At 44.5% G+C, this 20,865-nt stretch overlaps 2 protein-coding genes and 1 pseudogene across 3 annotated transcripts in view; 2 read left to right on the top strand and 1 right to left on the bottom strand.

The window, feature by feature from the left end:
- rb1 (retinoblastoma 1) overlaps window positions 1-20,865 on the bottom strand; it is a 44,656-nt gene that overhangs the window by 14,470 nt on the left and 9,321 nt on the right. Inside the window, 6 exon segments of the mRNA NM_001124256.1 lie at window positions 13,771-13,988; window positions 14,271-14,347; window positions 14,506-14,537; window positions 14,631-14,687; window positions 19,681-19,797; window positions 19,926-20,013. Coding sequence (NP_001117728.1) covers window positions 13,771-13,988; window positions 14,271-14,347; window positions 14,506-14,537; window positions 14,631-14,687; window positions 19,681-19,797; window positions 19,926-20,013 — 589 coding nt within the window.
- Window positions 204-3,291, top strand: LOC110533743 (lysophosphatidic acid receptor 6). Its single transcript, XM_021618234.3, has one exon. It carries the CDS (start codon window positions 1,604-1,606, stop codon window positions 2,849-2,851), a length of 1,248 nt encoding a protein of 415 aa, XP_021473909.1. The 5' UTR covers window positions 204-1,603; the 3' UTR covers window positions 2,852-3,291.
- LOC149980007 (P2Y purinoceptor 4-like) lies at window positions 7,775-14,468 on the top strand (annotated as a pseudogene). Its single transcript, XR_016484065.1, has 3 exons — window positions 7,775-7,792; window positions 12,722-12,823; window positions 13,138-14,468. The product of XR_016484065.1 is annotated as a P2Y purinoceptor 4-like (transcript).

Below are 20,865 nucleotides of genomic sequence, written 5' to 3'. Positions count from 1 at the left end.
TAGATGCAAAAGTTATTACATTATCAGCAACTATTACAATCGCATTTTATAACATTAGTTGCTACAGGGTTAACATCCCGTCCTCATGCCACTGGTGATATTGGGTTTGACCTTTGGAACATGGACACTCCCTAAGCCTCTATGTATTAGATGTTATCAGACACACGTAATATTCAATTAAACTATATTCATACAAAAGGGTGGGTGTGTTTATGAAAGCAGGCCTATATGGTTATCTACGCTAAGACTTCACCAGGAACTGCACATTCAACACTTTCAGTTGTTCCCCGTGCAATATGCAACATAAAAGGCAGACAAACTTCCTGTGGCTGTTTGTCAAGCTGCATTTTGGGCCAAGATCAAAGGTATGACATTTATTGAACACTCACATGCACGCCCACACTTGCACACAAATAGACGCATACAGCACGGCTCTGTATCGGAGTCAGTGAAAGCCGCACCTAGTCGCCTGCCTCATCACGTTAGTCTGCAGGCTCAGGCTTGCCATCACTGAAACCTTCCTCTTCCTGTCATTCTGAGGCAGCTGCTTCGGTGACGCCACCGACTCCAAAACAGCTCAAGAAAGTACACTGGGCTCTGGGGCTGACATGAGAGTATGACTTAACTGATTCCTTTCAGGGGTAGGATAGCTCTTAGATATCAAACAAAATAAAGACAAAATAATACACTACATTTCATTGCTTGATATAAATTTGATATTTTCATGAGATCCTGACAGCATGCTAAGGGCACAGAAAACAAGCTAACACATATCTAGAGTTACTTCAGCCTGGGGATATAAGGGGTTAAAGATGACATTTTCAACACAAACATCAAGAGAGAAAGTGAGCGAGAAAGACTGTAGGTCTTTCAGCTAAAGCTGTGGGCCGGGCTTGGAGGCGTGGTGGCCTACTCCTCCCAGTGTGTGAGCAAACAGTCGGTTAAGCTTCAGTCTAAAGGTAGAGCTTCAGAACAGAACACTGACTCCACTGAACTTAAGGCTGCATCACCGGTGGACAGGCAGGCTGCAGCAGAGCCGAGTGTAGGGTCAGTAGGAACACCATGCCCCCAAGGGCTGCAGCAGGAAGAGACTGGAAGAGGGCTGCCAGAGGCAAAGCAGGAGGCCGGGAGAGAGGGAGGGACCCAGAGGGGCAGCAGAAAGCCTCTCAGCTCACAGACCCGAGGAGAGGCACATGACTCCCCCCTCTTTCACTGGAGCAAGGAACACCACTGACTCTGGAGTGAGAGAAGAAACTCTCCAGACTCAGAAAAGACAACCTCAAGGCTGTTCACAAGAAGACCACAGGACATAAAAACAGACCTGGGATCTTACAATTACTTTAACTAGATACATCTTACTCCTGCCAATGGATTAACTGAGAGGACTGTTATCTTTTTGGATACTAGCACAGGTATTGACAGAGTTGCTTGCTGTTCTTTTTAAAACGCTGGGCTTTCTGAAAAAGCAAGTTGACGGTGGTATTTGGATCAGAGCACATTATTATGCTTAAAAACCATTGGATAGAATGAAAATGATGGTGTACTTTTATGCTGGGGGATGAGGCTAAATCTTAACTGGAAATTACATAGATAACATCAACGGATGTGTACCCCTGAAAATAAGGAAACTTATTTTGTACTCTATTCTTTGGAATTATCTTGTACAAGTGATTGCTGCTTTCCACAGAAACGTTCCCATTTTTGTATTGACACTCCCATCCTCCAAACCCTACACCACTCCTCCCGAAAGATGTATAACAGCACTCTGGAGACTGATGGCATCAGTTCTCTGGGCTTGAGCCAAAACAACACGAGCTGCATTAAGAGTGACGGCTTCAAGTACACTATGTACACTTCAGTCTTCAGCCTGGTCTTCATAGTCGGGTTGCTCTTCAACATGGTCGCAGTCTACATCTTTGCCTGCACGCTGAAGCTGCGTAACGAGACCACCACCTACATGATGAACCTGGTGGTGTCCGACCTGCTCTTCGTCCTCACCCTGCCCTTCAGGATCTTCTACTTCATCAACAGAGACTGGCCGTTCGGCAGGGTGCTCTGCCAGCTCTCAGTCTCCCTCTTCTACACCAACATGTACGGCAGCATCCTCTTCCTCACCTGCATCACCGTGGACCGCTTCCTGGCCATCGTCTACCCATTCCGATCACAGGCGCTGCGGACAAAACGGAACGCCAAGCTGGCCTGCTGTGCCGTGTGGGTGTTGGTGCTGTCTGGCAGCCTGCCGACGGGCTTCCTCCTGGACACCACCTCGCTCAGAAACGAAAACTCCAACTCCTCCGTCAACTACTGCTTCGAGAACTTCTCCAACAAGCAGTGGCAGTCCAGTCTGTCCAAGGTGGTGGTGTTTATTGAGACAGTGGGATTCCTGATTCCGTTGTTACTCAACGTCTTCTGCTCGGTCTCGGTCCTCCAAACACTGCGCCAGCCCCAGGCCATCAGCCGTGGTGGCCAGCTCAACAAGACGAAGATTCTGAGGATGATCGTGGTTCATCTCCTCATTTTCTGCTTCTGCTTCATCCCTTATAATGTCAATCTGGTGTTCTATGCCCTGGTCCGCACCAAGCTGCTGGAAGGCTGCGCTGTGGAGTCAGTGGTGAGGACCATCTACCCTATCGCCCTCTGCATTGCGGTCACCAACTGCTGTTTTGACCCAGTCATCTACTACTTTACATCTGAGACCATCCAGAACTCCATCAAACGGAAGTCGATGGCAGTTCGCAACAATAAGATGTCCGTGGGGCTTCAGACAGACACGCTGAAGAGCCACAGCACCATGCAGAACAACCTGACGACTCTGAGAGAAAAAGTATTTCACAATGAATCCACTGTGTGATGTCACCACCTTGATGAGGCATCAATATTTCAGGTGACTCAATTGTTGGTGCAACACACCCAGATGATCTAAACGCAAAAGATGGGAGATCGGTGGTCTGGAGTGGATTCTATAAGAACCATAGCATCACAGGAAGCAAGTGCAGTTGCATTAAGGGTACCCACTAAGTCCACTGACTCAGCTCTGAGTGTTGTCGTGTTAAGGGCAATTCCACGGTATCAGTGACACTAACTAGGTTTCCATTCAATTGGCGAAAGATTTATGCAAATATTCTAAACATCTGCACAAATAAAATGTGAATTCACCCACCAGTGGTGCGTTTCCGCCAAACAAACTGGTGGATAGATAGATATTTATCTCTCTCTGTGTAATGCCATACTGCACACAAAATGTAATTTCTCTTCATTTTCATGTACCGAATAAAAATCTAAAAGTTCAAAGTGTTTCCATCGCATTTTCAACTCCACCGATGGCTGTCAAAAACTGTTGTGTTAAATAGCACGTGTGTCTACTCTGGTCTGGGCACTTGTGCTCCAGCCAACAGCTGACAGAAACAGTGCGGTTAGGCTGTGCGGGTAGGCTAGTCTTGTGAGATTATTCTGGATAAGAGAGAGAATATTTTTTGTAAAAACGGCAGTCAAGCAACGGTCATCATGTCAACAGAATAAGAGGCGCGATATTTACTGGAAAGAAGCTCAGGGTGCACTTTCACCACACTGAAGTTAATCATTTATTTCATCTGTAGCCTAATAAAACTTCATGGTTTCCCGAGTCGTAGTGGGAGGACCACACATTATCGCGACGCCAAGTTTACTTCGACATGATGGTTAATTATATCAACATTTGCGCATGAAGGCATTTCCACTGCCATTTCTCATATAATTCGTTTTACAGACAGACAAAGGATCACCACATCGAATGAACAAATTAAAATTGTTACCAAAAAGTTGTTACCAAAATTCGTATCTACACGGTTCTTCAAGTAAATGTGTTTTGTAAAATGTTCAGTGGTAATTGTTAAAAGTAGTCCTTGTGCATAGTTGTATGGTTTGTTTAACTTGGCAATCGTTGGTTTTTGTTTGACAAAGATTTAAAGTGAAAAATTTGAGTCTCAATATCCCTCTGTTACCATGGAATTGCCCTTAAGGATTGCATCAATAGCGGTGTTGGCTGTCAGGATTTTCCTACATGATACAGGTCTGGGGGGGAACCCTGGACTGTGGTGCTACAGATTTACAAAACAAAGTGTGAACATTTACCCACAACACACTTTGTGACTTGTCAAACAGTGACTCAGGTGTCTAAATGTGGCTCTATTGAAATACTTTATACCAGGCAGTGGTCAGTATTTTCCCTGCAACAATAAGTACAGAATATTGTATAATAAACTAAAATAATGAAATAGCACTTTATAGAGCAACACATTTTACTTGCACCCCCCGTCCCCGCAACAGTGATTGTGACACCAATTTAAAAAATAATAATAATGAAAGCAAACAAGTTCTCATCTATTTTGTTGAGTCACCAGAAGTGAACAGTCGGTGGTAAATATGTATGACATTACCCAGGTTTACCTTTGCACGCCATATATTGATTTGTGGGTAATAAAACTGAGTGAGATATTTAGGGCATTTTACAAAGACATGTGGTTATCAGTCCTTCAGATTTATGACGCCACCTCACTAGCTTAGCGATAACGTTCTCCCTTGCTCATATTAATCATACAACTGAACGACTAAATAGCTAGTGCACACAGAAACCACCTCAAACCATTGCCAAGCATGACAAAGAACGTCTGGCTAGCTAATGACAACTGAGTTAAGAAGGATTTGCTTGCTGTTGATACAGTTCATCATGCATGTGTTAAATCATTGTTTAATTAAGTTGAGTGTCACACCATAACTAAATCTCGCCTTCGAGACCATAAAATTGAGTTCAGGGGGTGAAACAAAAAACAAACAGAGTAAGAAAGTAGATTTAAGTCTGATCTAATGGGTTGCTGGGTGGTTATTTTAGAACAAAAAAAATTGAACTAATATATATTTGAGAAAACCAAAGAGAATAAGGCTGTGAACACATTCTGGCCCTGTTCAGCAACATAGAATAGCTAGACTACCACAGCCACGGGCTGCTACCTGAAGAAACATTTACTTCGACAGCATCAGCCATGAGGGAAATGTGAGACGCATCTGGCCTCTGTTATACAGCCAGAGGACAAGAGGTATGTGAAACCTGTGACACTGACTAACTTTGCCAGTGGTGGGTGGCCAAAATGTACCAAAGTCAACCAAAGTGAATACAACATTGATTCAACACTCAATGATTATGGAAAAGAAAAACAGCTCAATGCTGTATTTTAGGGCATCAACATCTTATTCATACACTGAACAAAAATATAAAAACAATTTTACTGAATTACAGTTCATATAAGGAAATCAAATCAATAAGACCCTAATCTGTGGATTTCGCATGACTGGGCAGGCGCACAGCCATGGGTGGGCATAGGCCCACCCACTTGGGAGCCAGGGACACCCACTGGGGAGCCAGGCCCAGCCAATCAGAATTAGTTTTTCACAACAAAGGGGCTTTATCACCGACAGAAATACTGGGTGGCTGGTCTCTAGACGATCCCACAGGTGAAGCCAGATGTGGAGGTCCCGGGCTGGCATGGTTTCATGTAGTCTGCGGTTGTGAGGCCGGTTGGACTTACTTCCATATTCCCTAAAACGAAGTTGGAGGCTTCTTATGGTAGAGCAATTAAGATTAAATTCTCTGGCAACAGCTCTGGTGGACATTCCTGCAATCAGCAAGCCAATTGCATTCTTCCTCAACTTGAAACATCTGTGGCATTGTGTTGTGTGACAAAACTGCACATTTTAGAGTGAAATTTTATTCTCCCCAGCACAAGATGCACCTGTGTAATGATCATGCCTTTTAATCAGCTTCTTGATATGCCACAACTGTCAGGTGGACGGATGATCTTGGCAAAGGAGAAATGCTCACTAACAGGGATGTAAATAAATTTGTCCACAAAATTGGAGAGAAATAAGCTTTTTGTGTGTATGGAACATTTCTGGGATATTTTATTTCAGCTCAGGAAACATGGGACCAACACTTTACATGTTGCGTTTATATTTTTGTTCAGTATAGATTGGGTTTTAACTGGGTAGTTCTGTTCAATAATCTTTTACCAAACCCATATCAGGGTTTCTTATGAACACTTTTCCCTTCACTTTTCCCACATTTTGTTCCATTTCAGCCTTATTCTAAAATGTACCCTCACATCTACACACAGTCAATAGTCAACAATGACAAAGCAAAAACAGTTTTAGAACTTTTTGCAAAAAACTAAAATATCACATTTACATAAGTATTCAGACCCTTTACTCAGTACTTTGTTGAAGCATCTTTGACAGCGATTACAGCCTCGAGTCTCCTTGGGTATGACGCTACAAGCTTGGCACACCTGTATTTGGGGAGTTTCTCCCATTCTTCTCTGCAGACCCTCTCAAGCTCTGTCAGGTTGGATGGGGAGCGTCACTGCACAGCTATTTTCAGGTCTCTCCAGAGATGTTTGATCGGATTCAAGTCTGTGCTCTGGCTGGGCCACTCAAGGACATTCAGAGACCTGTCCCGAAGCCACTCCTGCATTGTTTTGGCTGTGTGCTTAGTGTCATCGTCCTGTTGGAAGGTGAACCTTCGCCCCAGTCGGAGGTCCTGAGCACTCAGGAGCAGGTTGTCATCAAGGACCTCTGTACTTTGCGTCGTTCATCTTTCCCTCAATCCTCACTAGTTTCCCAGTCCCTGCCTCTGAAAAATATTCCCACTGCATGATGCTGCCACCACCATGCTTTACCTTAGGGATGGTGCCAGGTTTCTTCCAGATGTGACGCTTGGCATTCAGGCCAAAGAGCTGAATCTTGGTTTCATCAGACCAGAGAATCTTGTTTCTCATGGTCTGAGAGTCCTTTAGGTGCCTTTTTTCAATCTCCAAGCTGGCTGTCATGGAAGCCACTCATTGAAAGTCACGTCTGGCCACTTTACCATTAAGGCCTAATCAGTGGAGTGCTGCAGAGATGGTTGTCCTTCTGAAAGGTTCTCCCATCTCCACAGAGGAACTCTGGAACTCAAGAGTGACCATCGGGTTCTTGGTCAACTCCCTAACAAAGACCCTTCTCACCCGATTGCTCAGTTTGGCCGGGCGGCCTGCTCTACGAAGAGTCTTGGTGATTCCAAACTTCTTCCATTTTAGAATGATGGAGGCCACTTTTCTTGGGGACCTTCAATGCTGGAAAAGAGCGTTGGTACCCTTCCTCAGATTTGTGCAGCGACACAATCCTGTCTCGGAGCTCTATGGACAATTCCTTCGACCTCATGGCTTGGTTTTTGCTCTGACATGCACGGTCAACTGTGGGACCTTATATAGACAGGTGTGTGCCTTTCCAAATCATGTCCAATCAATTGAATTTACCACAGGTGGACTCCAATCAAGTTGAAGAAACATCAAGAATGATCAATGAAAACACCTGAGCTCAATTTCGAGTCTCATAGCAAAGGGTCTGAATACTTATGCAATAAAGTTTTTTCTGTAAAAAAATAAAGAAACTTTTGGCTTTGTCATTATGGGGTATTGTGTGTAGAGTTAAGAGGATTTTTTTTCTCTCCATTTAATCACTTTTAGAATAAGGCTGTAACGTAACAAAATGTGCAAAAAAGTGAAGGGGTCTGAATACTTTCCGAATGCACTGTACATTTGAGCAATCTATGGCTTTAACTCAGTGTGTTGTAGTACTTGAGATCGGTCTTGGTCGAGACCACATTGAGTGTCTCGGTGTCAGATACATTTGAACCCGGTCTTGACTCTGTCCTGGACAGTGAGGAAACGTAACTTCTTCCAGAGACCAGCAGAGTTAAAAAAGAAAAATGATCCGCTTCCATGCAGTAAGAGCATAAACCCGCTTCCAAATAGATACACTCCTTTCTTGAAACAATACCTATTATAGACATGTTTGCACAGTGGTGAACCTATTGGACCTCCAGTGTGTGACAAGTTTGTGATGCTTAAAAAGGACAGCAACGGTAATACCAGCCACTCATGTGAGAGTGCACTTTCTGTAAAACACAAAGGGCCAGTGGTGTATTGGAGGCTATAAGCAGGTATAGACACTTTATATACTCACTTAATCCCCACTGATACACATCAAAGTAGTGTAGTGGAGGTATATGACTTACCAATTATGTAGTACATTAGTGAAATCATGCACAAAGTAACCTACACATGAAATATATTCACGTGTGCCGCACACGGCCTCGTTTCTGCAGAATATCATCTGCAGGCAGCAAGAGCGCCCAACTGGTTTTGGCATGGAGCAGCTCACAGAAGAATGACATTGGTAGCAGGTGGGGTAGTTATGAAAGACATTTCAACATACAATATTTACCAGTAATTGCTAACTAAGGCAACAGTGGGTATGCAAACCAGGTATTGAAAAAGTTTAGTCCTAAATCTTGGTTAGTAGGCTATTTGTGATGTCCAATTCAGTCATCATGCCTGGTTTGCATCAGAAGCGTAGGCATGGGTGGGCACAGGGCAACCCACTGGGGAGCCAGGCCCACCCGACCAGATTGGGCAAAAATAATATAAATTCTTCCCAGACCTCCAAAATGTTCTCCTGGTGTAGTTTAAGCATTGTGGACTTTAAAAAATGTTCTATGTTGAAAAATATAGCATATTTCACACAGGGTGCTTTCCTTCACTGGGGAGGCTGTTTGGGAAATGTTGGGCATAATGTTTGTACCCATTTCTCCAGGCACCACCACACCACTGCATAGCACAAATGGAAAGACAGCAGGCACACACAGCATGATGTTCAGGATAAGCAGTCCATTCACGCTGCCACTAGGTCCCAATCACAAGAATACAAACACAACCATTAGGCTACGCATTTCCTAATCTAAATGTACCTTGTCAGCTCGGGGATATGAACTTGCAACCTTTCGGTAACTAGTCCAACGGTCTAACCACTAGGCTACCCTGCCGCCCCGATAATGAATGTACAGTATGTATTTGGGAATTACGGTGTCCATACATGAGCGTAAACTGATATGAAACGGTTACCGTAGCCTCTCCATTTCAAAATGGACCAAGAACACAGCAAAATCAAACCAAGCATAATTTCACTATAGGACAGAGGCAGGACACCAATACGCCACTGACCATCAGTCTAACGGAATAAGAGAATTTGGATCACAATTTTTCTGAAACATAAGGTCATGTGCTCCTTTCCTCAATATCTGTTCAAAGATGACTCTTTACACACAATTCCTGTAGCATCCCAAAAAATTGGAAGTGTCATTCAAGATTGTTTTCCTGCATGGGATTTATAATAACTACAATATACAAATATAAATAACATCTCTGAGGAAACTATTGAGATGTTGCACAGCTAAGAATATTAGGTTGTAGTCTATAGAGGCTGTAGTCTGTAGAGGTTGTAGTCTAGAGGTTGTAGTCTGTAGAGGTTGTAGTCTGTAGAGGCTGTAGTCTGTAGAGGTTGTAGTCTGTAGAGGTTGTAGTCTGTAGAGGTTGTAGTCTGTAGAGGATTGTGTAAGAGTTCCTTTTCCAAGGAACTAGGAAGGAGAGACACTTGGGATAAGGGTTGTTCTCCAGGTTAACATGGAGTAACCACATCAGCATTTGTAAATATTTTCTCTGCCTGGAGCATGTGCTTCAGGATCTCTGACCGACACACAATACAATTGAATGGGTGAAGTTTCATGTAAGTTCAAGTAAAACCTTGACATTTTTGTTACTTCCTACATATACATTTCGTGACATCTATCCACTTAAACATCTATTTTTCTTATACATTATAAAACAAAATGCACTCCAACATTAAACTCACCAATAATGTAATACCTTATAAAATAAATGATAACAATACTAATGTGTGGAAATGAATGAGTGCAGTCTGCACTAGAGTAATGGTGCTTGATCTGCAGTATGGACTCTAGGCTGCACTAGAGTAATGGTGCTTGATCTGCAGTATGGACTCTAGGCTGCACTAGAGTAATGGTGCTTGATCTGCAGTATGGACTCTAGGCTGCAGTAGAGTAATGGTGCTTGATCTGCAGTATGGACTCTAGGCTGCACTAGAGTAATGGTGCTTGATCTGCAGTATGGACTCTAGGCTGCAGTAGAGTAATGGTGCTTGATCTGCAGTATGGACTCTAGGCTGCAGTAGAGTAATGGTGCTTGATCTGCAGTATGGACTCTAGGCTGCAGTAGAGTAATGGTGCTTGATCTGCAGTATGGACTCTAGGCTGCACTAGAGTAATGGTGCTTGATCTGCAGTATGGACTCTAGGCTGCACTAGAGTAATGGTGCTTGATCTGCAGTATGGACTCTAGGCTGCACTAGAGTAATGGTGCTTGATCAGCAGTATGGACTCTAGGCTGCACTAGAGTAATGGTGCTTGATCTGCAGTATGGACTCTAGGCTGCACTAGAGTAATGGTGCTTGATCTGCAGTATGGACTCTAGGCTGCACTAGAGTAATGGTGCTTGATCTGCAGTATGGACTCTAGGCTGCAGTAGAGTAATGGTGCTTGATCTGCAGTATGGACTCTAGGCTGCACTAGAGTAATGGTGCTTGATCTGCAGTATGGACTCTAGGCTGCACTAGAGTAATGGTGCTTGATCTGCAGTATGGACTCTAGGCTGCACTAGAGTAATGGTGCTTGATTTGCAGTATGGACTCTAGGCTGCAGTAGAGTAATGGTGCTTGATCTGCAGTATGGACTCTAGGCTGCACTAGAGTAATGGTGCTTGATTTGCAGTATGGACTCTAGGCTGCAGTAGAGGCTGTTCGCCTCTGCTCCACTGACTGAAAAAAAACATTAAAAAAAAAACGTAATTCCCTCTATATTACTACACTGCTCAAAAAAATAAAGGGAACACTTAAAACAACAATGTAACTAACTCCAAGTCAATCACACTTCTGTGAAATCAAACTGTCCACTTAGGAAGCAACACTGATTGACAATACATTTCACATGCTGTTGTGCAAATGGAATAGACAACAGGTGGAAATTATAGGCAATTAGCAAGACACCCCCAATAAAGGAGTGGTTCTGCAGGTGGTGATCACAGACCACTTCTCAGTTCCTATGCTTCCTGGCTGATGTTTTGGTCACTTTTGAATGCTGGCGGTGACTTCACTCTAGTGGTAGCATGAGACGGAGTCTACAACCCACACAAGTGGCTCAGGTAGTGCAGCTCATCCAGGATGGCACATCAATGCGAGCTGTGGCAAGAAGGTTTGCTGTGTCTCCAGAGCATGGAGGCGCTACCAGGAGAAAGGCCAGTACATCAGGAGACGTGGAGGAGGCCGTAGGAGGGCAACAACCCAGCAGCAGGACCGCTACCTCTGCCTTTGTGCAAGGAGGAGCACTGCCAGAGCCCTGCAAAATGACCTCCAGCAGGCCACAAATGTGCATGTGTCTGCTCAAACGGTCAGAAACAGACTCCATAAGGGTGGTATGAGGGCCTGACGTCCACAGGTGGGGGTTGTGCTTACAGCCCAACACCGTGCAGGACGTTTGGCATTTGCCAGAGAACACCAAGATTGGCAAATTCGCCACTGGCGCCCTGTGCTCTTCACAGATGAAAGCAGGTTCACACTGAGCACGTGACAGAGTCTGGAGACGCCGTGGAGAACGTTCTGCTGCCTGCAACATCCTCCAGCATGACCGGTTTGGCGGTGGGTCAGTCATGGTGTGGGGTGGCATTTCTTTGGGGGGCCGCACGGCCCTCCATGTGCTTGCCAGAGGTAGCCTGACTGCCATTAGGTACCGAGATGAGATCCTCAGACCCCTTGTGAGACCATATGCTGGTGCGGTTGGCCCTGGGTTCCTCCTAATGCAAGATAATGCTAGACCTCATGTGGCTGGAGTGTGTCAGCAGTTCCTGCAAGAGGAAGGCATTGATGCTATGGACTGGCCCGCCCGTTCCCCAGACCTGAATCCAATTGAGCACATCTGGGACATCATGTCTCGCTCCATCCACCAACACCACGTTGCACCACAGACTGTCCAGGAGTTGGCGGATGCTTTAGCCCAGGTCTGGGAGGAGATCCCTCAGGAGACCATCCGCCACCTCATCAGGAGCGTTGTAGGGAGGTCATACAGGCACGTGGAGGCCACACACACTACTGAGCCTCATTTTGACTTGTTTTAAGGACATTACATCAAAGTTGGATCAGCCTGTAGTGTGGTTTTCCACTTTAATTTTGAGTGTGACTCCAAATCCAGACCTCCATGGGTTGATAAATTTGATTTCCATTGATCATTTTTGTGTGATTTTGTTGTCAGCCCATTCAACTATGTAAAGAAAAAAGTATTTAATAAGAATATTTCATTCATTCAGATCTAGGATGTGTTATTTTAGTGTTCCCTTTATTTTTTTGAGCAGTGTATATTCAATGAGGACATTGTGCAATATTTAGATTCTAACTAATGTCTGAGTCTTTAAAGGAAATTAAGTTAATGTATATATAATTTGATATACAGAAGAATATACATAACTGTCTTATGATTTATATTATCTTGTTTAGTACAGGAGGAATTTGACTGCCATCTTCTTTCCCAGTCAATCACTGAGACACCAAAGTCCTAGTTGATCCCTTTACAATACAGATGATTATCATGGAAATTAAAATGCAAATCAACCACTAAAATGAATGATTCTTTTCTACAGGACATTGAAGTTAATTACACACCTTACAGGCACAGTGTGTTTTATTAGGGAGAACAGTTACTGGGATGGAAATTACCCTGATATAGCCCATGTGTGTGCGCTTGTGAGCTGTAGACTTTTCACGTCCCATCCGGCACATTCAACACACCACAGCTGTGCCAGCAGACCGCTCTCAAGATCACCACTCTCAAGATCACCACTCTCAAGATCACCGATGTGCAAATATTGAAATAGCATAAAGTACCAGAAATAAAATATGAAAGTCTATCTAATTAAATATATAGTATACCTGTTCTGTATGGTATTCTGCCCTATTTTCCTTCATATTCCCTTCATTTTCTCCCCAGACATGAGGGAGACAAAGCAATGAGCCGCAACTGGAAAGACCAAAGCTATCCATGGATTTGACGAACCAGACAGACGTGGTGGACCTTTTTCCTGGTCTGCATGGCTGTAGACCGTTATGTTGCCATAGTGCATCCTCTGATGACACCACCTTGCAGGCTGTGTGCAGCGGCTGCTGAGCGGAGGGATCTGGTGCGGCCCACCACCACCAGTCCTGTCTTCTAGACCCGTCGTCCCAAAGCCAGCGCTCCTTTATCCTCATGGCTCTGTGTCTGGTGCAGGGTGTCAGCCTCGACACTGCTCCCGCTCGCAGCACCGCAGCCGCCAGTGCACCCTCACCCTCATCTACTGGGTGCTGGGGGTCTTCCTGCTCTGCTTTGTCCCCTACCACCTCAACCTGCTGGGCCACACCCTGACCCACGTGGGCCTGCTGCCCAGCTGTGGCCTGGCTCGGACCACCAATGCTCTGCACCCAGTAGTGTTGTCCCTGGCCAGCTCCAACCGCTGTCTCAACCCACTCATCTACTACTTCTCCTGCAGCCTGGTGCATAGGGAGCCTAACAGCAGCACAGGCAGCTGCCAATGATGACCAATGCTGGGGCTAACCCCAGAGAGACTGTCGATTCTATTACAGTACGATCTATAATCTATACATGCAGAAACAAGTCCCCCTGACATCAATCAAACCAAGCACTGCTCTGGTAGCACTGGCTTGGAGGTGTTAAACTGCTGATAGAAAGTGAATGCAACCCGTCCTTGAGTGCTGCAGTTGTGTCATAATGTAACTACGTGGTGATAAGACTTGCTGTGTGACCTACCTCCCTCCAGGCGATGGTCTCCATGATGAGGTGTTCGCAGCGCTCCAGGTGCTTGACGATGTCTTTGCTCAGGCTGGGCTCAGCCTTGATGAAGCTTTCGATGACCTTGTAGAAGTCAAACGCTGTCAGCTGGAACACGTCCAGGATCCATGGGAAGCACAGGTCCGTCTCCACGGGAACACCACCGTTGCTGTAGCCACCATTCTTGAAGGTGCTCCCTGATTGGAGGACAACAGAGGCAGTGAAATCATGACTCATAGCTCATCAGTGTTATATTGATTATGATCCTGTTTAGAAATGTTATTAAAAGGGAAGTAGTTACAACTAATGACAGACTGCATTGTAACATATATGCATGTTGCTAATTCTATTAAATACTATTAGAGAGTCCTATGAGAAGTGAGCATATGGAAACTAAAGGGCGGTAGAATAATCTATACGGTCATCCAGACAACTGCATCCATTAGCAGTGAGTGAATGTGGCTTCTGAAGAAACTCACCACCATAGGTTGCCATGACGACCTCCAAAGCACAGGCCAGGAGCGAGGTGTGGAATGTGGAGTCATTGAGTAGTTTACTGGAATGGAAATCACATGATTTAGGTCAGGGAAATGGGCAGTACACTGCGGTATAAATTCTGCAGCTATATTATTCAAATGTTTGCTTGTTGAGGGTAATTAAAGAGCAAATCCTTTTAATTCTGGTGAGAGGAGCACATTTTGTTCTCTTGCATACCTGAAATTCTGCACCGACAGCCTTTTTTCTTCCTATTTGGGGAAAAATAGATTTTTCAGAATATGTCAGACATTTCAGAAAATATAAAGGTAGAACCGAAATAGGAATAAGACCAGGTCATTTACCGATTTCAGCATGGACTCCATGACTCTGTAATACAACCGGATGCCAAGGGTGAACCTCTGATGAAAAGAAGGAAAAGACATGAATGAGTTTAGGACTACACAGTATCATATAGTGTTGTCTGCCTGCTCTGTATCATGGGGTGAGTTTAGGACTACGCAGTATCATATAGTGTTGTCTGCCTGCACTGTATCATGGGGTGAGTTTAGGACTACGCAGTATCATATAGTGTTGTCTGCCTGCACTGTATCATGGGGTGAGTTTAAGACTACACAGTATCATATAGTGTTGTCTGCCTGCACTGTATCATGGGGTGAGTTTAGGACTACGCAGTATCATATAGTGTTGTCTGCCTGCACTGTATCATGGGGTGAGTTTAAGACTACACAGTATCATATAGTGTTGTCTGCCTGCACTGTATCATGGGGTGAGTTTAGGACTACACAGTATCATATAGTGTTGTCTGCCTGCACTGTATCATGGGGTGAGTTTAAGACTACACAGTATCATATAGTGTTGTCTGCCTGCACTGTATCATGGGGTGAGTTTAGGACTACACAGTATCATATAGTGTTGTCTGCCTGCACTGTATCATGGGGTGAGTTTAGGACTACGCAGTATCATATAGTGTTGTCTGCCTGCTCTGTATCATGGGGTGAGTTTAGGACTACACAGTATCATATAGTGTTGTCTGCCTGCACTGTATCATGGGGTGAGTTTAGGACTACACAGTATCATATAGTGTTGTCTGCCTGCACTGTATCATGGGGTGAGTTTAGGACTACACAGTATCATATAGTGTTGTCTGCCTGCACTGTATCATGGGGTGAGTTTACGACTACACAGTATCATATAGTGTTGTCTGCCTGCACTGTATCATGGGGTGAGTTTACGACTACACAGTATCATATAGTGTTGTCTGCCTGCACTGTATCATGGGGTGAGTTTACGACTACACAGTATCATATAGTGTTGTCTGCCTGCACTGTATCATGGGGTGAGTTTAGGACTACACAGTATCATATAGTGTTGTCTGCCTGCACTGTATCATGGGGTGAGTTTAAGACTACACAGTATCATATAGTGTTGTCTGCCTGCACTGTATCATGGGGTGAGTTTAGGACTACACAGTATCATATAGTGTTGTCTGCCTGCACTGTATCATGGGGTGAGTTTACGACTACACAGTATCATATAGTGTTGTCTGCCTGCTCTGTATCATGGGGTGAGTTTAGGACTACACAGTATCATATAGTGTTGTCTGCCTGCACTGTATCATGGGGTGAGTTTAGGACTACACAGTATCATATAGTGTTGTCTGCCTGCACTGTATCATGGGGTGAGTTTACGACTACACAGTATCATATAGTGTTGTCTGCCTGCACTGTATCATGGGGTGAGTTTAGGACTACACAGTATCATATAGTGTTGTCTGCCTGCACTGTATCATGGGGTGAGTTTAGGACTACACAGTATCATATAGTGTTGTCTGCCTGCACTGTATCATGGGGTTAGTTTAAGACTACGCAGTATCATATAGTGTTGTCTGCCTGCACTGTATCATGGGGTTAGTTTAAGACTACGCAGTATCATATAGTGTTGTCTGCCTGCACTGTATCATGGGGTGAGTTTAGGACTACAGTGTCCTATAGTGTTGTCTGCATGCACTGTATAATGGGGTGAGTTTAGGACTACAGTGTCCTATAGTGTTGTCTGCATGCACTGTATCATGGGGTGAGTTTAGGACTACAGTGTCCTATAGTGTTGTCTGCCTGCACTGTATCATGGGGTGAGTTTACGACTACACAGTATCATATAGTGTTGTCTGCCTGCACTGTATCATGGGGTGAGTTTACGACTACACAGTATCATATAGTGTTGTCTGCCTGCACTGTATCATGGGGTGAGTTTACGACTACACAGTATCATATAGTGTTGTCTGCCTGCACTGTATCATGGGGTGAGTTTAGGACTACACAGTATCATATAGTGTTGTCTGCCTGCACTGTATAATGGGGTGAGTTTAGGACTACACAGTATCATATAGTGTTGTCTGCCTGCACTGTATCATGGGGTGAGTTTAGGACTACACAGTATCATATAGTGTTGTCTGCCTGCACTGTATCATGGGGTGAGTTTAGGACTACACAGTATCATATAGTGTTGTCTGCCTGCACTGTATCATGGGGTTAGTTTAAGACTACGCAGTATCATATAGTGTTGTCTGCCTGCACTGTATCATGGGGTTAGTTTAAGACTACGCAGTATCATATAGTGTTGTCTGCCTGCACTGTATCATGGGGTGAGTTTAGGACTACAGTGTCCTATAGTGTTGTCTGCATGCACTGTATAATGGGGTGAGTTTAGGACTACAGTGTCCTATAGTGTTGTCTGCATGCACTGTATCATGGGGTGAGTTTAGGACTACAGTGTCCTATAGTGTGATCTGCCTGCACTGTATAATGGGGTGAGTTTAGGACTACAGTGTCCTATAGTGTTGTCTGCATGCACTGTATAATGGGGTGAGTTTAGGACTACAGTGTCCTATAGTGTTGTCTGCATGCACTGTATCATGGGGTGAGTTTAGGACTACAGTGTCCTATAGTGTTGTCTGCCTGCACTGTATCATGGGGTGAGTTTAGGACTACAGTGTCCTATAGTGTGATCTGCCTGCACTGTATCATGGGGTGAGTTTAGGACTACAGTGTCCTATAGTGTGATCTGCCTGCACTGTATCATGGGGTGAGTTTAGGACTACAGTGTCCTATAGTGTTGTCTGCCTGCACTGTATCATGGGGTGAGTTTAGGACTACACAGTATCATATAGTGTTGTCTGCCTGCACTGTATCATGGGGTGAGTTTACGACTACACAGTATCATATAGTGTTGTCTGCCTGCACTGTATCATGGGGTGAGTTTACGACTACACAGTATCATATAGTGTTGTCTGCCTGCACTGTATCATGGGGTGAGTTTACGACTACACAGTATCATATAGTGTTGTCTGCCTGCACTGTATCATGGGGTGAGTTTAGGACTACACAGTATCATATAGTGTTGTCTGCCTGCACTGTATCATGGGGTGAGTTTAAGACTACACAGTATCATATAGTGTTGTCTGCCTGCACTGTATCATGGGGTGAGTTTAGGACTACACAGTATCATATAGTGTTGTCTGCCTGCACTGTATCATGGGGTGAGTTTACGACTACACAGTATCATATAGTGTTGTCTGCCTGCTCTGTATCATGGGGTGAGTTTAGGACTACACAGTATCATATAGTGTTGTCTGCCTGCACTGTATCATGGGGTGAGTTTAGGACTACACAGTATCATATAGTGTTGTCTGCCTGCACTGTATCATGGGGTGAGTTTACGACTACACAGTATCATATAGTGTTGTCTGCCTGCACTGTATCATGGGGTGAGTTTAGGACTACACAGTATCATATAGTGTTGTCTGCCTGCACTGTATCATGGGGTGAGTTTAGGACTACACAGTATCATATAGTGTTGTCTGCCTGCACTGTATCATGGGGTTAGTTTAAGACTACGCAGTATCATATAGTGTTGTCTGCCTGCACTGTATCATGGGGTTAGTTTAAGACTACGCAGTATCATATAGTGTTGTCTGCCTGCACTGTATCATGGGGTGAGTTTAGGACTACAGTGTCCTATAGTGTTGTCTGCATGCACTGTATAATGGGGTGAGTTTAGGACTACAGTGTCCTATAGTGTTGTCTGCATGCACTGTATCATGGGGTGAGTTTAGGACTACAGTGTCCTATAGTGTTGTCTGCCTGCACTGTATCATGGGGTGAGTTTACGACTACACAGTATCATATAGTGTTGTCTGCCTGCACTGTATCATGGGGTGAGTTTACGACTACACAGTATCATATAGTGTTGTCTGCCTGCACTGTATCATGGGGTGAGTTTACGACTACACAGTATCATATAGTGTTGTCTGCCTGCACTGTATCATGGGGTGAGTTTAGGACTACACAGTATCATATAGTGTTGTCTGCCTGCACTGTATAATGGGGTGAGTTTAGGACTACACAGTATCATATAGTGTTGTCTGCCTGCACTGTATCATGGGGTGAGTTTAGGACTACACAGTATCATATAGTGTTGTCTGCCTGCACTGTATCATGGGGTGAGTTTAGGACTACACAGTATCATATAGTGTTGTCTGCCTGCACTGTATCATGGGGTTAGTTTAAGACTACGCAGTATCATATAGTGTTGTCTGCCTGCACTGTATCATGGGGTTAGTTTAAGACTACGCAGTATCATATAGTGTTGTCTGCCTGCACTGTATCATGGGGTGAGTTTAGGACTACAGTGTCCTATAGTGTTGTCTGCATGCACTGTATAATGGGGTGAGTTTAGGACTACAGTGTCCTATAGTGTTGTCTGCATGCACTGTATCATGGGGTGAGTTTAGGACTACAGTGTCCTATAGTGTGATCTGCCTGCACTGTATAATGGGGTGAGTTTAGGACTACAGTGTCCTATAGTGTTGTCTGCATGCACTGTATAATGGGGTGAGTTTAGGACTACAGTGTCCTATAGTGTTGTCTGCATGCACTGTATCATGGGGTGAGTTTAGGACTACAGTGTCCTATAGTGTTGTCTGCCTGCACTGTATCATGGGGTGAGTTTAGGACTACAGTGTCCTATAGTGTGATCTGCCTGCACTGTATCATGGGGTGAGTTTAGGACTACAGTGTCCTATAGTGTGATCTGCCTGCACTGTATCATGGGGTGAGTTTAGGACTACAGTGTCCTATAGTGTTGTCTGCCTGCACTGTATCATGGGGTGAGTTTAGGACTACAGTGTCCTATAGTGTTGTCTGCCTGCACTGTATCATGGGGTGTGGTGTATCAACCAAACATTATACACCAGTTTCACAAGGTGGCATGATAAGTATTTCTGTCAGGTCTAAAAGTGGAAAAACCCCTCTGTATGAACAGTTTATACCACCCCCCTTGTCTCAAGTAGTGCAATTCCTCTGTATAGTGTGCTGTATTTAAGCCAGGTGGTACCTGTTTGCCCAGCCCCACACAGCGTGGTCCCACAGCCTGACCAAACCTCTGGCTGAACAGCAGACCAAGACTCTCCACACGCTGCAACACCTCCTCTGTTGGGTCCACTGTGCAGTTCTGTCACAAGATGGGAAGGAGGAGAGTGTTAAAAGGGCAGGAACATGCCCCCAAAATGACTTGAGCTATATGATTCAATGGTAAGGCAGGTGCGGTTAACCTTTAAACACAGGCGTGGTGAAAAATACCTTGAAATACACTGCCAGGTTGGAAGAGGGCTGGTCGCCAGAGGTGATGAGATCAACCCTCAACTGTGCGATGGAGTTCATGGCAGCTCTGCAAAGACATGGGGTGAAACACACATGATTAATATAATGTTAGGACTCTACGAGACAGAAACGGTTTAATCAACTGGCATTAGAATGGGCACACGCATGCATCCACGTGCGCATGTTAATTTTGTCGATCCACAGACGCGATCAGGACACTGGTTGAAATATAAAAACAAACTCTGAACCAACTATATTGCTAGCTAAGTTGTCCTGGAATGTAAATATTGTGTTATTAAGATCTTTGGATTGTTGTAGAATTATGACCCATTTTGAGTCCTCTACTTCGACAATGAATCCACAGATAAAAGGGGAAACGTAGTTAGTTTCTAGTAATCTCGCCTCCATCAGTCTTCTTCTGTGGACTTTATATGGCGGTTGGCAACCAACTTGAAGGTGCATTACCACCACCAACTGGACTGGAGTGTGGACCTCAGTTCATTTTCCAATCACCCACAAGTTCTATTTTAGAGTCTGGCTACGCAGACGCTCGTTGACGTGTGCGAGAAGTTTAGATGAAATGATTAACTTGTACATTTATTTTGCAACGTGACCAACATGTGACTTGTATACCTTTCTAGGGACACAAGATTTAACACTAATTTTAGAAAACCTGAAGTTAGCAAGAGTGTGAAATATCTACACAGGACTAAAATCCGAAGCCATGAACTGAGTCATTTGTGTGTGATTTTCAACCCCTGACCCTTCAGAGTGATTGACAGCGGTGTTGGTTTTTTCACCAGCATCCTTTCAGTTACAACGATCTAACCACTAGGCTACCTGCCGCACAAATGAAAACACGCAAGAGCCACGTCAAAACATCAAAGCAGATCTCTCCTTGTGGTATTCAGGGTCACGT

This window comes from Oncorhynchus mykiss, chromosome 10 (assembly GCF_057628025.1).
Source record: "Oncorhynchus mykiss isolate SJ-2025 chromosome 10, ASM5762802v1, whole genome shotgun sequence".
NCBI lineage: Eukaryota > Metazoa > Chordata > Actinopteri > Salmoniformes > Salmonidae > Oncorhynchus > Oncorhynchus mykiss.
The sequence above is the reverse complement of the archived record's forward strand: the minus strand, read 5'-3'. Positions and strand labels throughout refer to the sequence as shown.